The 15,588-nt window shown below is 43.5% G+C and overlaps 1 protein-coding gene across 2 annotated transcripts in view; it reads right to left on the bottom strand.

Annotated features, from left to right (window-relative positions):
* ELF2 (E74 like ETS transcription factor 2) overlaps positions 1–15,588 on the bottom strand; it is a 40,013-nt gene that overhangs the window by 7,385 nt on the left and 17,040 nt on the right. Inside the window, exons 1-2 of one of the 2 annotated variants that reach the window (XM_033161171.1) lie at positions 9,579–9,728; positions 831–944 (exon numbers count right to left, since the gene is read on the bottom strand). In XM_033161171.1, the coding sequence (XP_033017062.1) occupies positions 831–944; positions 9,579–9,636 (172 nt within the window). In that variant the 5' untranslated portion in view covers positions 9,637–9,728. Of the gene's footprint in view, positions 1–830; positions 945–9,578; positions 9,729–15,588 lie in introns of those variants that run through there. The other variant, XM_033161170.1, reaches the window with a different exon arrangement.

Raw genomic sequence — 15,588 nt, 5'->3', positions numbered from 1 at the left:
TATAATATTTGCAATGTCCAAATTCATTTTAAACCTGCCTGTTCAAAATCTCTTCAGTACATGAAACCCCAAACACCTGAAAACATGCTATTCCTCCACCACCATCAACCTCAACAGGTTTTATGGACTGATTGATTAGTCAGGGGGACAATTTTAATGCTCTTCTATGCAACCAAATTAAATTTACAAATAATCATCATAATAAAACCGTGAGTACTAGTTACAGGTGGGTAGCCGTGTTGGTCTGCCATAGTCAAAACAAAATCGAAAATTCTTTCTAGTAGCACCTTAGAGACCAACTGAGTTTGTTCCTGGTATGAGCTTTCGTGTGCATGCACACTTCTTCAGCTGAAGAAGTGTGCATGCACACGAAAGCTCATACCAGGAACAAACTCAGTTGGTCTCTAAGGTGCTACTAGAAAGAATTTTCGATTTTGTTTTGACCGTGAGTACTAGTTAGCCGTACAGTACAAATCACTAAGACAATTTGGAAGTGACCTACATGCCTTTCCTTCCCAGGTCACTTAGTATTGGAAAGTACCTGAATCAGGCTCAGAGTGGTGGCTGCTTCAAACAGATTAAAGTAATTCTTTATATAGAGAAGCACTTTTGTGTAGCGATTGCACAACACTGCTGCCAACACATGCAATATGTAACTTGCAGACCAGTCCTTAAGAGTATTAAAAGCTAATGAATATATCCTTCAGGGGAGCAGACAGCTCTTGGCCCTGAAAGAAGCATACTCGCAAATTAAACCTCAGGTGCAGTTAATGCAAATTAAGCCACCGTTTCAAAGAGGGCAAAAGATTGATTTGTTATCATTGACATACCTGGAGTTCTAGCATCTCTTAAGCAGGTTGGAGATTCCATATGAAGCAAGGCCTCAGCTGCTTCAATTGTCTTATCCGAACAGTGCACATTGCTGCCATGTACAGATGCTTCCACTGTGCAAAAAACAACAACAATCCATCACACAAGTAGATTTGGTTCACTGCTTTTTCTTTTCTGGCCTTAAGATTTGTTGAAACCTTACAATCCTATCAATAGGAGCTTGGACACGAGTTACAATTGTGCCTTTCAATCTGGCTTTGTGAAAGTTAGCCCATAATGGTGAGGAAAGGTAAGAATCTGTCCTACTGCATCAAAAAGGTTCCCCACCCCTGAGTTAAATAGTCTTCAATCAGCTGGCATCACTATTAGCAGCTTCATCTAACATCAACTCCAGAGAAAGCTTTTTTTTTCTGTGCGGCCAATTATTAACCCCCTATAAGCCACTTATACAGGGGGTCACCAACATTTGGGGACCCTGGGCCCATTTGAAAATCTGAAAAATTATCATGGCACACAACTACAAAATGGTTCATAGTATGATTGCCACCAACTTGGATGGCTTTAAAAGATTAGACAATGTCACATAGGATGGGGCTATCAATGTCTACTAGACATGGTGATAGTTGTGTTCCACCTCCACATCTGAGGCAATACCAGTTGCTAGGAATCACATGTGAGCAGAGCTCAGGTCCTATTTCTGGGCTTCCCATAGAAAACTGGCTGGCTGTGAGACAAGAGTGCTGGGCTAGATGGGCCTTTGGCTGATCCAGCACAGCTTTTCTTATGTTCACCTCTTTCCCTTCCTCTGGATGCCTCTTGGCCCATCTTGTGTGGCTCAGACGCATTCTAGGGCAAGGAAGGGAAGAGGCTTGAGTGGCTGGAGGTCTGGGCTAGTCCAAAGTAGGGCTAGTTTGATGGCCATCTGTCATGGATGCTTTAGCTGAGATTCCAGCATTGCGGGGGTTTGACTAGATGACTATTGGGGTCCCTTCCAACTCTACAGTTCTATGGTTCTATGCTTCTAAGTGCAAAAGGAGGGGAGATGAGGACACCGCTACATTGCTATTTTGCATACTAGTTCTACTTCCCAGCAAAGTCTGGTCAAGTATTATTATTATTGGTTGTTGTTGCTGCTAAATCTGTATCCCACCTTCCCACTAGCTGGTCCTCCAGGATTGTGCTTCATACGTAATATGTTTCTAATTTTTTCCCATAAAGGGCAAGAAAAGAATTATTGTTGACATGAGTTTGGTATTTCTCATTCAAATTGATATTGCAACCTTATAAATTCCGCAATAAAAGAAGCCTTAAAGATGTTTGTAGTAGGATCTTGCCCAGAAAACACAATAGGGGGAAATGCTAGATGTTTAAGTAGCCATTGTGATTTTATAAAAAGGCATTTTCTCTTCTCCCCATGAAGATTTTATAAACTAGCAATACGTAGCCACCTGTTGCGTATCATCCACACACATTAAGGTATACACAAACTCTCTCTCTCTCTCCAGTTGCTTTTTCCATTTATGGAAATCTACTCAAAGCTAAACCATTCCAGCTCGGCTGCCAGCGTCTAATCTATCTTTAGAATAACTACAGTCACCTATCTGCAGTGCCAGTAAGCTAATGAGGATTCAAACCAGGGTTTCTTCACTGGAAGATCCTGAAGGCTATCCAGTTACTTCAATATTCAAAATTAAATTAGGGAAGAGGAAGAACATTTTTTAAAAAAATGCTTCTGTCACCAAGACCCAATTCACACATATGGGTGGCTGCTTGACATTGCAAAAATAGCAACAACCTTTTTTTCAAAAGAGCTCACCACATGACCCAGCAGCCACTAATAAGGAAAACTGGCTGTGTGAATCAGGCCGTAGCACTACCAATAGGAAAGGCTTGGAAACACACATAATAATAAAGTTTTTTGGGGGGTGGGGACAGGAATACATGTCTAAGTCATCAGATAAATGCCACAGCCTTACTGTGGCACCTGAAAATGTAACTCCAGCACAGCTATTAAGCTTGCTGATAGCAAGGGACATGGCACTGCTTGAGTCCCCTATCTTTAAAACTGGACCCTTGCAAAGGTTATAAAGTATTTTTTATAAGTACCAGAGTAACTATTAATGAATTACCCTGTGTAGCCAGAGCTAATTAGCAAGAAATGGGAAAGCAAAAGATCTCTCAAGCACAGTAGTCCCAGACAAAGACATCCTTTAGCCTGTACACTGTACACATACAACCTGCCATTTCTGCTGTGGGGTTTGGGAATGAGTTAGGGCTTTAGGCACATGCTATGTGTTACTTCTTAGATACTGCACTAAGAAAGAGGTTCACCTTCAGATTGCTTTTAGTCTTTCTCTAAGCAGCAGCTATTACTGAATGTTAGACAGCGGACAAAGGAATAAACTGCAATTAACTGTAAAATATGTGGAAATCAACCAACCTTGAAGTTACGGTAATTGCCATCAAATTTAGCATATGCACAATTCCATTCCCTCCCACTCCTTTCTAAAGCATCTTCAAGAAGACAGAACAGGAACACTTGATATTATAAAACGTTCGAAACTAAACTAAAGGACAAATTCTCAAATAGGGTGAGAAGGGTGACAACACAGACTGGAAGTCATGGAAAGGGAACGTAACACCTTTGTGCTCTTTCTCTTAACACAGGAGAACTACTCAAAAGCCTATTTCTGGGGTCTAATACTTAAGCAGAATTTCATGGGTATGAGCAAGACAAAAAACACTGGCAAGTGGGGGGGACTTAACTCACTGATGAGTGTATATTCTCCTGACAGCCACAGGCAGCAGCAATTTCCCCCACTCACCCATCACATCCTCAACAAAAAAATATGCTGCATCTCTTGGCGTGTTTTAGAAAAGAAAAATAGTGCCCCCTCCATCAGAGCTCTGGGAGGCAGCAAGTTTCGCCCCACTCCCCAAATTGTCCAAAATGGCCTACCCATTTTGCTCACTAGGTAGCATTACGCAAGAACACAAAACCTGAACAGTGAACTTCCTTGTTTACAGCTCAGGCTCTCAGCTACTATCTGAGCCTCACTCTTATAGATTACCATTACACCTTAAAACAAAGGAGGAGAACCTGTGGCCCTCCATATATTGTTACCAACTCCCAGAATGAGTATTGTAGTCCAGCAACAATTGGAGAACCTAAAGTGCCCCACCTTCCATTAAAAGTTCCCCAGCAATGAGGTAATTATGAACTACTGTACTTGTGAAAAGCTAACGAATACCTCACTTGGCAAGAACATGTTTTATAGAATTAGTAACAGAGTATCACAAATGAAGCACACATAGAAGAGTTGTGAGAATATAGACTTGTTTTCTGAAAACAAAGCCTAAGCCCTAAGCTGACCCTTCCTGTAGGGAACTTGTTCAAATATGTTGTTTTTTATTTTATTTTATTTTAAAAGGTGGGCATTATTCAGAAGGCATCTATCTCCAAGGTCCAAAAAACTTTTTTTTAATTAAGTTGACAACTTGCTCTTAGCTTCAACTCAGGTTAAATGTCTTTAAGAAATTATTTTTCTAAATCAAGTGCAAAGTTTCAAATCTCCAATACTTGTTATTTTAGTTGATTTTAGTTGATTTAGTTGAATGAAACTCTAGGACTTAATTCAAACATGGAATAAATCACAACTGTTAAGAACAACCAGGTGAGCTGCCACCACCCAGCTTCTCAGTGGTGTCCCTCCTCCAACTGTCACTGGAAGAGATTCTGAAGGACCATTTTGCCCAGAGGGGAGTAAAGAACCAGCAGTTCCATCTTATTCTAATCTAATCAGTCGTCATTTTCATTTTATTGTAACTTTTGTTTAAAAATTGATGCTTATTGTTGTAATGGTCTTATGTAAACTCCTTTGAAAGACCTACCTGAAAAGTGGTATGTAATTACCATAAATAAATAAAAATCCTACAAAATGCAGTTTTTTAATGCAATTAAATCACTCGATAGGCCATGGTCTACTGCTCATCCACCCACCACACCCTGCCTTTGGATCACTCCTGGTACAGTCATCAATCATTCTTGCTGCCAGCCAGTAGTATTATACCATGCTCTCCAGTGATAATGTGCAAAACACACATCTGCACAGCATCACTGTGATATAATCAAACTGATGTCCATAAATATTCCAAGTGTTCTACCGGTGCCACATATGTCCAGATATGGTGGTCATATTTTTTCATATTTATCTAAAAATACAGAAAGCACTAAAAGCTGGACAAAAACATGAAAGAACAGTGGAACATTTGAAGAGGAAGAGCAAGGAGGGAGATGCACATATATTGTTTGCCCAGCCAGACCTGCAGGTGTTATTTCTGACATAATAGAAGTATTCCATAGAAAAGCATAGACCTGTAGTTCCTGTCTTGTGATAGCTTTTTCACGTACTGTATAGCAAAAATACTGATTTTTTTAAAATCTGCAGCTTTATCTTAAAATTGAGTATGAGCTTATTCTATTAAACTTTTCAGTATTCATAGTATTTTTACTCTTGATTTTGATATCTCAGAGTGCATGCAGTAGTATCACTTTGTTATTCGTATCTTCTTGTCATGCCAAAGCAACCTTACTTAGTAGAAACTCAGTATCATGGATGGAATTCAACTAAGTTTTACTCATGAGGCTCATTAATTTCTATGGGTATCATCCAAGGAAATCTTAGTTGAAACATTCCCCAGGATTACGTGCAAGGGGGAATAAGTCTTCTAAATCCACAGCAATTACATAAACCCCCAAACAATCATGGCATCACATCAACTATGGACAATATGTATAGATAATGTATATACCAGTAATGTGGATTTTCAAGGGGTGTGTGTGTGAATTTTCCTATTCAAATTAGGGTCATTTGCATTGCACTGGAAAATTTTCTGGTGCAGGGTTAGGAAACCAGGCCTCCACCAGGGCTTCCCATTAGACCTGCAAGGGCATTTCAGCAAAGCCACACCTGCTGTACAGAAGGCACCAGTTACTAGCACAGGCTATGCAACAATGATGTCTACAAATGTTCAACCAACTACTCTTCCTTCTCCCAACCATAACTTGTCAGGATGGTAAGTATAAAGAGCAGCTACTCCTTCATGACAATTAGCCCCATGCTTCAGCTCCATGGATATTGCATTAGGAACTGGGAGACTTGTTCAAATCCTGCTCCCCAGTAGATGGCACCATCCCCTATTCTGAGCTTTAACATCTGTCCAAAGACAATGTTTCTGTACAATTCACAATTTATCTGCATAGGCTCTTGTTACAGTAAAAACTATTTTGCAATAGGAGGGACTGGAGGCAGGAAGTAACATGGTGGTAACTGAAAACCGAAACGGGCATGTGCAAAATGAAGAAACTCTGTTCTATGGGGTGGCTCATGGTCAAGAGTGCTGCTACATTAGGAAATAGGCAACACTAGTTTGATTTCTGCTCGATTGATGCTATAGTCCAAGTCCCTCACTTGAGCTCCGAACCTGTGAACATGTACTCCCAAGCTATAGGTAACCAGCCGACACACCAGATCAAACTGATCAATTCAGTAAGCAGTGGAATTAAGAGCCCACATCAAAAAAGATACTGTACAGCACAAATCCTATTCAAATCATACCACAGCCATAAACTTGCTAGGTGGCACAAGACCATTTGAGTGCAGGTTTGTCCAATTCTTGGCTTTTTGAGGACCTTGGATTCTGCTCTTAAACTACTGGCAGTGTGGTTCTTGACACAAATTTAGTGTGTTCTGGGGTATTTGGGGATAGGCAGCACATAGCTCAGTGATATCTAGTCCATATTACATCACACACTAGGTGTATTTTAAGCTGTGAATGAACTTTAGTGAGATAAAATCTCTTCAATAACATTTATGGCCAGAATTTCAACTTCCTAATATGTTTATAAAGCAGGTAGAACACAATATCTTCAACTGACTGCTTTAGAAAGCCATATTAATAAGTACTAGAACCCTGAAGCCACTGTTTGGCTGATTATTTCAAATATAGAAAATACAACCCTACCCCACTCCTGGGTCTTTGTTCCCTAGCTTGCTTCCCAACCCCCATCCATAGGCAAGTATTCCTGTACCATTCTATGTAAAGATTCCACCCCCAGGCTACCTTTCTTCATGAGTTCTCATTCCCTCTATTCCCTAACTACTCCTCCTCCTCTCTCTCTCTCTCTCTCCTCCTCTCTCTCACACACTCTCTCCACCTCCCTCCCTCCCTCACTCACTTTTCCTTCAAAGAGATTGCAGCTCTTTCATTATAACAGCACACAACTCCTTTATATCTAGATGTTGTGTAAGACAAGTTACCAGTAATTTCCATTGTGGAAGCTACATCATTCTGTCCACTGAACTTTCCCCCTTAGTGTTCAAAATATTTATAAATGTTCTGTAACATCACAGTAAAAGTAGCTTATCTGCGGCAGAAAGCAAAGTGAAGACTTTAGGCTGATCAGCGAAGAATTGATGCTACTGAATTATGGTGCTGGAGGAGACTCTTGAGAGTCCCATGGACTGCAAGAAAATCAAACCTATCCATTCTTAAGAAAATCAGCCCTGAGTGCTCAATGGAAGGACAGATCCTGAAGCTGAGGCTCCAATACTTTGGCCACCTCATGAGAAGAGAAGACTCCCTGGAAAAGACACTGATGTTGGGAAAGATGGAGGGCACAAGGAGAAGGGGACGACAGAGGACGAGATGGTTGGACAGTGTTCTCAAAGCTACCAACATGAGTCTGACCAAACTGCGGGAAGCAGAGAAACAGGAGTGCCTGGCATGCTCTGGTCCGTGGGGTCACGAAGAGTCGGACATGACTGAACAACAACAACATGCAGCATGAGGATACACTTGGAAACCAAACCAGGGAAAGGGCATTGAAAAGACCACAGCTACCTTTGATTAAAAAACACACACACACACACACAAATGTTTACGTGTACACTACCCTCATGCTACAAAGGAACTATAGCAGCAAACAGCAGTGCACAGACATAAACCCCCAGCCAGCCAGAACAGAAAACTGCTTCTACTGAACACCAATGTTGTTGGTGTCCTCAACACTCGTATGCACATGAAAAAGGAGACCAAAGTCTCCACATTGCCTCACAGGAAGAGTCTCCTGACTAAATAAGATACACAAAAAGAAGCTGAAGAAGGCAAAGAAAAAACAATGGCCTGTACGTCCTTGGAATTCACCTACACTTCACTCTTTTTAATCTCATTCCAATGAAACTGGTATATAAAACAATATAGCTAAAAAGGTATTAATAATCACAGCTTTGAGGTTATTTGCAAGACCATGGTGTTCGAATGACATTTTTTTTATGTTGGGATAACAAACCTCTACACCCAACACTGAAATCATGACTGATTTCTTAATGACATTCCAAATGAAGTTTACCATTAATGTAAAAAAGTTTACACTTGTCCTTCCCACAACAGTATAAAATTTTGTGGTGTTACTGCTAGAAACTCAATTAAAACTTGTGCAAAAAGCAGTGCAAAACTGTGGTTAGTGGAAATGCAGTCACAAAAGCTACTTCGGGGTGGTGCTGAAGCTTTGTCTGTATCATCAACGACGGGTAATTAATTAAGAGGCAAGAACGTTCTGGTCCTAAATGTGCAAAAAAAAAAAATCAATCCCCGTTACCTGTTATCAGATCCAGGAAGATAAGCGCTCCCTGCGCAGGGCATTTATGAAAGCTGTAAACCCCACTGCGATTCTCCTCTGCTCCTCCTCCCCCCTCCGCGCTCACACCAGCCCCGCCCTCGCTTCCGTATTTACAATCCTTCCTCTTCCCTCCAATTCCGTGCTCGCATTGTCAGAGCCAGAAAGCGCTGCCACTCAACCTCTCCCTCGCTGCTACTGGCTTGAAGGAGCCTAGCCCCGCCCATTAGAGACGGTAGCATTCTGATTTCGAACATTCTTGACAGTTGATTGGCCGGCTAGGCCCGTCACTCCCTCCCCCCCCACCCCGCGCACAGGGGCTCCTGAGGGAGCTCCGCGCTTCCGCTATGGTGGTTGAAGGGGGGGGGGGAAATGAGCTAAATATCCTCGCTAGAGGCGGCACATGCCGTTCGCCCCGGGAACAGCAGCAGCGGTACCGATGCCCCCGTCTCCCCCCGGCCCCGGCTGCTCCCATACCCTTCCCAGCGCAAAGCAAAGTTTAGAGGGCAAGAAGCGCCTCCTCAAAAAATGAGGACCTTGAGCCCGTCGCGGCTCCTGCACCCGCCAGAGGCACCTCGGCGCAAGGGAACAATTGCTGTGGACCAGGAAGGAAAGGCGCTGCAAGGGGAGCCGCCTCTCCCTGCTCGAAGAGCGCGGCGTGCCTTGCTGCTTAGCGGGAGGACAAGCGCAAGAATCGCCACACGCTCTTCCTGGTCCCGGGCTGCAAAAGGAAGTGCGGCGGCGGCGGCGGCGGCGGCGGCGCACCATCAGCGCCCGCCCGCCCAAGCACGCCGCCCGCAACCGCTGCCCGCTCGCCCTGGGCGCAGCGCGGTCAGGTTGCTAACGCGCCCAGCACGCCAAGGTGATCACTTCCTGGATTCGCCCTCCTCCATTACTCCGGCGCCAGTGCCGCCCCCGGGAAGAGCGAGCGAGCGAGCGGCGTGCGCGCCTCCCTCCGCATCACCCGCCCTTCGCTTCTCTCCCTCCCCCCCCCAACCCACCCCCAGCGCCTCCCTTCTCTTCTAACAATCACCCCGCTCCCTCCCCGCCATTTCGCGGCGCCGCTTACCGGCGCGGATGAGCAGGTCGAGCTGGTTCGTGGGCCCCTCATGCAGGGAAGTCGCCATGTTTATGCCGCTGGAGCGAGCGGCGGCGGCGGCGGCGGCTTCGCATTGACCCGCAGGGACTCCCTGGCGCTCGGCCGCGCGCGCGCGCGGGCCCCCGCGGCTGGTCGGCGCGCGCCTGCGTGCGCGCTCTCGGGCCCCCGAACGCGTTAAGAGCCGAGCCAACCCGACGGATCTATCTCCGCGCGCTCGTTCCCGCGCCCAGCCAGCCACGCAAAAGGTTCCGCTCGGCTTCCTTCCTTCCTTCCCTCCCCCCGCGCGCGTAGCGGCAACAACGGCAGCGGCGAAGCAGCAGCAACAGCGCTTCCGTCCTCAAGCGGGGCGCACACGATCCTTCCGCCGCCAGCCTCGCAGACAGGAAGTGCCGGGCGGGCGCTCGCTCGCCCTCCTCCCCTCTTCTGCTCTCATTCTACAGCAGGGACAGGAGTCGGTCGCCGCAGTCACGACGAGATTCCGTTCTTCTTGGGTCGGAGGGATCCCACTTCAGTCGGTCGAGCTGGAGGAAGGCAAAATCTCTCGTCTCTTCCGTTATTTTCCATGCAACTAGTTTGCGGGGATGCCAACAGAAAGGAGGTGCCCTCGGCTCAAGACAAACGACGCCGCCTCCAGAGCCGCTTTTCGTTCTGCCACTTCTTCGCCAGCCTCCCGCGCGTCCCCCTCCGGGCTGAACGACGCCTCTCTCTCTTTCTCCAAGGTACCGCTTCAGGAATGGAGGTAGCGCCCCGTGTTCTCTCCGGTGAGAAGAGCAGCCTTGCATTGGTTCCTGCGGAGTCCCGAAAAGGCCGCCTTAAAAGGAGTTCTGAAATTAGAGGGCAAGGGCACCCAAAGTCTTTTTGTACAACCCGACTGCATTTGCTTGAAATGCATTTGGTCCTGTCAACAGAGCAACTGCTGCCCTGATCTCAACCACATTGTGTAGTTTCCTTAAGGTCAAAGTTTATTCATAAGCAGAGCTGGCAGAGAGGAGGAATGTCACCCCCCCCCTCCATTTCAGAGGCCTTTCATAAGTTGCCACACTGCCCTTGATGAATCCCACCTTTCCATTAGGATGCAAGTAGTTGTCTTGCAAATGGCAAACTTCACTGTGATCCAATTTCAACCAGCAATATGCAGGCAGAAGTGGAAGTGATTGGTTATCACACAATTTCTTTTCTTTAAACTATGTTCTTATAAGCATGTACTGTACTATAAACGATGTGCCATAAGCATATCACAACCAAATTAGAGGGCAAACTATTATAACTAATAGACATTCAATAAACAAAGTCATGGTGAATTAACATGCTGACATTACAAAAACCACTTCTCAAAATTTGGCAACAAGTAGAACTCAAGAGCAGATGATAGCAGCGATCCAAATCACATTTATCTGAAAGATACTGAAATCAGTATGACATTTCAGAGAAAACAGGCTATAAGGCTATATACACACTGCAGCTTTCAGTACTGTTGCCTGCTTCTATTTATTAGTATTAAATCAGGGGTAAAAAGGTAAAGGTACCCCTGACCGTTAGGTCCAGTCACAGATGACTCTGGGGTTGCGCACTCATCTCACTCTATGAGCCAAGGGATCCGCAGACAGGATGCAATACCCACAGATCTATACCAACAAAAACTGGGAATATGCTACATTCACTTATGGTCCCATCACATTTGGTTCTACATTTTTAAGTGTTCAGTAACAGGCAGAAGGGCTGTTGCAGTTACACAGCACAAATTTGGTGCTAATGTGGCTTGGTAGAGCTGAGGCCCGAATTGGGAGACATGAACTCTAGCTTCCTGAAGATTTTTCAGTCATCAAGATAGAATCCAGTGTCTATTTCTTTACTGTTTGCAGCCCCGGACCCATCTGAGAGAAAGGGCAGGATATAGATTTTATAAATAATAAACTAATTCAGTTGCTTTAGCACACTCAGGTGCTCTTCCAGGGAGGAAGGAGCAGTTACTTTGTCCTCCCTGGTCCTTGTAACTTAGCACAGCATGGCAACTAACCTAGGTTTGGGTTAGTGTGTTGTCTGAACCCAGGTTTTGTAACTGAAGAAACCTTGGCTACAGCTCCTGATTAAGGAGACAGGTTAACCACTAGTCTGACTTTGGAGAACACTTTAAGCCAAACCTTGGTTTACCATGGTACAGAAACAAGAAGAGGCAGGGAGAACTGATGCAGCAGTGAGCTCTCTGAGAGCCCCCAAGGATCAGGGATACAAAAATATTTTTGTAATGCTATTTTAAAAATCTTGACTGTGAAGAAACAAAATTGGCGTGAAGAGCAAAATTTCCAGATTAAAGGGTTTACATCACATATTTCACCAGCAGTTCAAAAATTAACTTGAAAGATTCTGTAAAGAAGGATCCTGATAGATCAACATAATACAGTAAACTGTCCACTACTACAAGGTTTGATTTGATGTTGCCGATGGCAACCAATTATTTACATCAGCCATAAAATCATTGTTATTTCTAAACAGGAAGTTGAAAAATCCAGAGGAAGATATTTGAAATTTGTGTTTATAAGTGGCAAACAAATTAAAGTCTGAAGTAGTTATAAGATTAGCTTTCCATAATACAGTAGTACCTCAGGTTACGGACCCAATCCATTCCAGGGTGCTGTTTGCACCCCGAAAAGTCCGTAACCTGAGCGGCGCTTCTGCACATGCGCAAACTGCACAGAACGCTTCTGCGCATGATCGCCGGGGGAAACCCAGAAGTAAACACTTCCGGGTTTCCAGCGTTCGCAACCTGGGGGGAAAAAAGCAACATGAAGCGAACGTAACACGAGGTATGACTGTAGTGGTATAAGTAGTACCGGTAATCTGAAAAAGAAAGAAGTTTCTTTTAGAATATACAAGTTAACACTTTTTACTAAAAGGAATTAAGGGCTTGTCTAGAGCTATACCACCCCTGATTTAAAAATGCATTATTCATTTATGTATAATATTACCAAAAAGTTATACATACCAACACTGTTTTGGATCAATTTTATTCCCCCATCATGAGGTAACTAAAGGAGGTGCTCTTGGTTTAGATCTCCGTTATTCATGCAGGTCTTCGACCTCCCTGTGGCAATAATATTCATTTTAAAAAGTAAAAGTTTGTTTATGCCACAGGGAGGATTTCTGATGCAATGTGAAAAACACAGAAGAAGAATGGCATCCCAAAAATAAGTCACCACTCCCATCTCATTGTTCTGAAAATATCAAATTGACACCAATTCTGGCACAATTAATGAGAAAGCAGAGAGTTGCATTCCATATGAACTCCTCCCCAAATAAGAAGCCAAACAGTAGAATATCCTTACTTAAGACATTTTCCAAGAAGCTGCAAACTACATTTACTTCACTTTAGGAAGGAAGTTCCCCCATTCAGATAACAGCAAAAACTGCCACCCCACCACCACTTTCTTCCAGTGGAAGCATCTCGTGAGCTGAGTTTAGCTCACATGATCTCTGGATCACAGCCACTGAATCCTTTAAGAGAAATATATACATCCTCCTATTAGTGATGACTACAAAGGAATTTAAAATAACAGTTTGCCCTCAACACAAAATACTAATGGAATTTATATTTATTATGCAACAACTCAAGCATCAAGTGTGCTCATTTACACGCAAACTAACAAAAGTTCAAATAACAAGTTCCATGTTCAAATTAAATTAACCAAATAACAGAAGTTAAAAACATGCTTGACTACTTGTCCTGAACTTCCGACTTTATTTGCTAGGACTTATAAATTAAAGAGGGAGTCAGAGGAGAGGACAGGAACAATTATATCAATGGCAAAAAAGTAAAGGGCCTAAGTTTTGTATGTCAGAAAAATATTTGCCTTCTGAGCCTCTAAATAAGCTCTACTCACAATTATTTCATATTATCCAGGAAAGCTTTGAATGCAAAAGAATAAATCAAGACAAATCATAATCAGAAATGAAATAGTAAAAAAACCAGTGGTGGAACACTTCAATTTCACAGGAAAGATAATAACTAACTTTTAAGGAGACCATACTGGAGTAAAACTGCAGCATGCATCTGATTAATTGCAATTCATTATGAAGTTCATTGCTGAATCAGGACAATGGATTTTTATCACACTAAAAGTGTTAATTGGCTTATTATTGTCAGAATGTCTGTGTCAATGTATTATCAACAATACATGCCAATTTTCACCATCACTGCTTTCTGCATTTCATTTCCCTCTGTCCTCAATGTTTACAATCCCCTGCCTCCAAACCATACCTCTAACTCACAAAAGCACTTCATTCTTCCCTGATTAAGATTTCCATGAAAGCTTCAAGTCATCTTTTAGTATTAAGGTACCAGTCTGTTTGTTGAGATATTCATGGTTCTCAGTTCTATGTAGGCCCACAGCTTCAAGTAGGCAGGTATGTTTCACTGCATCAAGCTGTTACTTTGATTATGTTCAGTATTCAAAAAGGAAAACACTAATATGATTTTCAAAAATTGTTTCTCAAAGCTTAAAAGAAGATTTTTTTTACTGTCCATGTTCTAATATGAACATGTCTTTTGGGTGTGTGCTACAGAATACTCCTTTATTGCCCCCAGTGGCACAATGGATCAGTGCATCTTGCTGTTAACCAGAAGGTTGGTACCGGTAGTTCAAGCCCACCTAAGTAGGGATGACTGTGGGCAGGATTCCTGCACTACAGGAGATTGGAATAGATGACCCTTGGGATCCCTTACAACTCCATTATTCTATGATTCTATACAATAAAACAGTACGTTCAAATACATTTTTAACTTTTGGAATAACTTTTATAAACCCACTTAAGGTTCAAACATAATTATTTTTAGAAAGCCTACTATAGAAAAAAGGAACTCCAAGCATACCATTTGTACACACCCAGTGGAATTTATTCCTTTGAAAAGGAGCCACCCACTCCATGCCATATCACAAACTACTTTTGATATTTCCCTCTCAGTTTCATAATAAATTTGCAATACAGCATGCAGAAGTGCTGCTTGAGAAGCTCAAGGGCTCTCTTGGGTGTGTGGTTCTTCAAACGCTAGCCATAGTTATGCCAGAACCTATAACCTTGCTTCATACAGAAGAAATATCTAAGAAATTGGTGACACCATTTGACCTAAGTGAAGCACAATAGTAGCTGTTATAGATATAAAGAAGTATTTTCCTTCAATAGTGTTTTTCAGGATTCTTACTAGCTTACCTCAAAGCAGTAACTAAAGTGATGCAACTTTAGAGAAGGGAAGAGAGAGATTTTAAAGGCCAACCCTGTTGTATCAGACCAAAGACCTATCTAGTCTAGCATCCTGTTTCCCACACTAGCCAACCAGATACGTATGAGGACACAACTGCCACAGCCCTTTCCCACTGCTGTTCCCTAATGACTAGTATTCAAAGGTGTGCTGCCTCTGTCTTCCAGTCCAAGGGCACAATCTAGAGTTGTGCGTGGCTAGTTCATATAGCCAGTTTTCTCACCACCTCATTTCTAGCAGCATCCTCTCCGTATTATATCACAAGTTCCTCTTTATGTCTCGAGAATTTTTGAAATTAGCATGGCATGTTGCATGATGGGACGAGGAGAGTGTTGGCTGGGACCAGGCTTGCTGGCAGGGGTGGATTTAGGGCTGTGTGAGTGGTGCGCACACACCGGGAGCTGAGCCAAGGGGATGCCGGCTCAAATCCTGGTAAGCAAGGCGCTGGAATTTGGGAAGGAAGTGTGAGGCTCTGACTGGATCCTCCTTCTCAAAGCTGGGTGCCTTTGGGAGTGGGATTTTGGCCTTGCACATGACACCATAATACCCAAAGCCCGCCACTGTTGCTGGATCTTGAGTAAATTACAAATCTTAGCTAACTCTGGAATCTGGAGTATGCCATTTTGGTGAAGATCCACCAGCAATGCTTCTGAATGCCAGATGCTGGAAACCACAGAAGAGTGCTCTTCTGCTCAAATCCTGCTTGCTGGTTTCCCACAGGCATCT

This window comes from Lacerta agilis, chromosome 9 (assembly GCF_009819535.1).
Source record: "Lacerta agilis isolate rLacAgi1 chromosome 9, rLacAgi1.pri, whole genome shotgun sequence".
Lineage (NCBI taxonomy): Eukaryota > Metazoa > Chordata > Lepidosauria > Squamata > Lacertidae > Lacerta > Lacerta agilis.
This window is presented reverse-complemented; position numbering and strand designations above follow the sequence as displayed.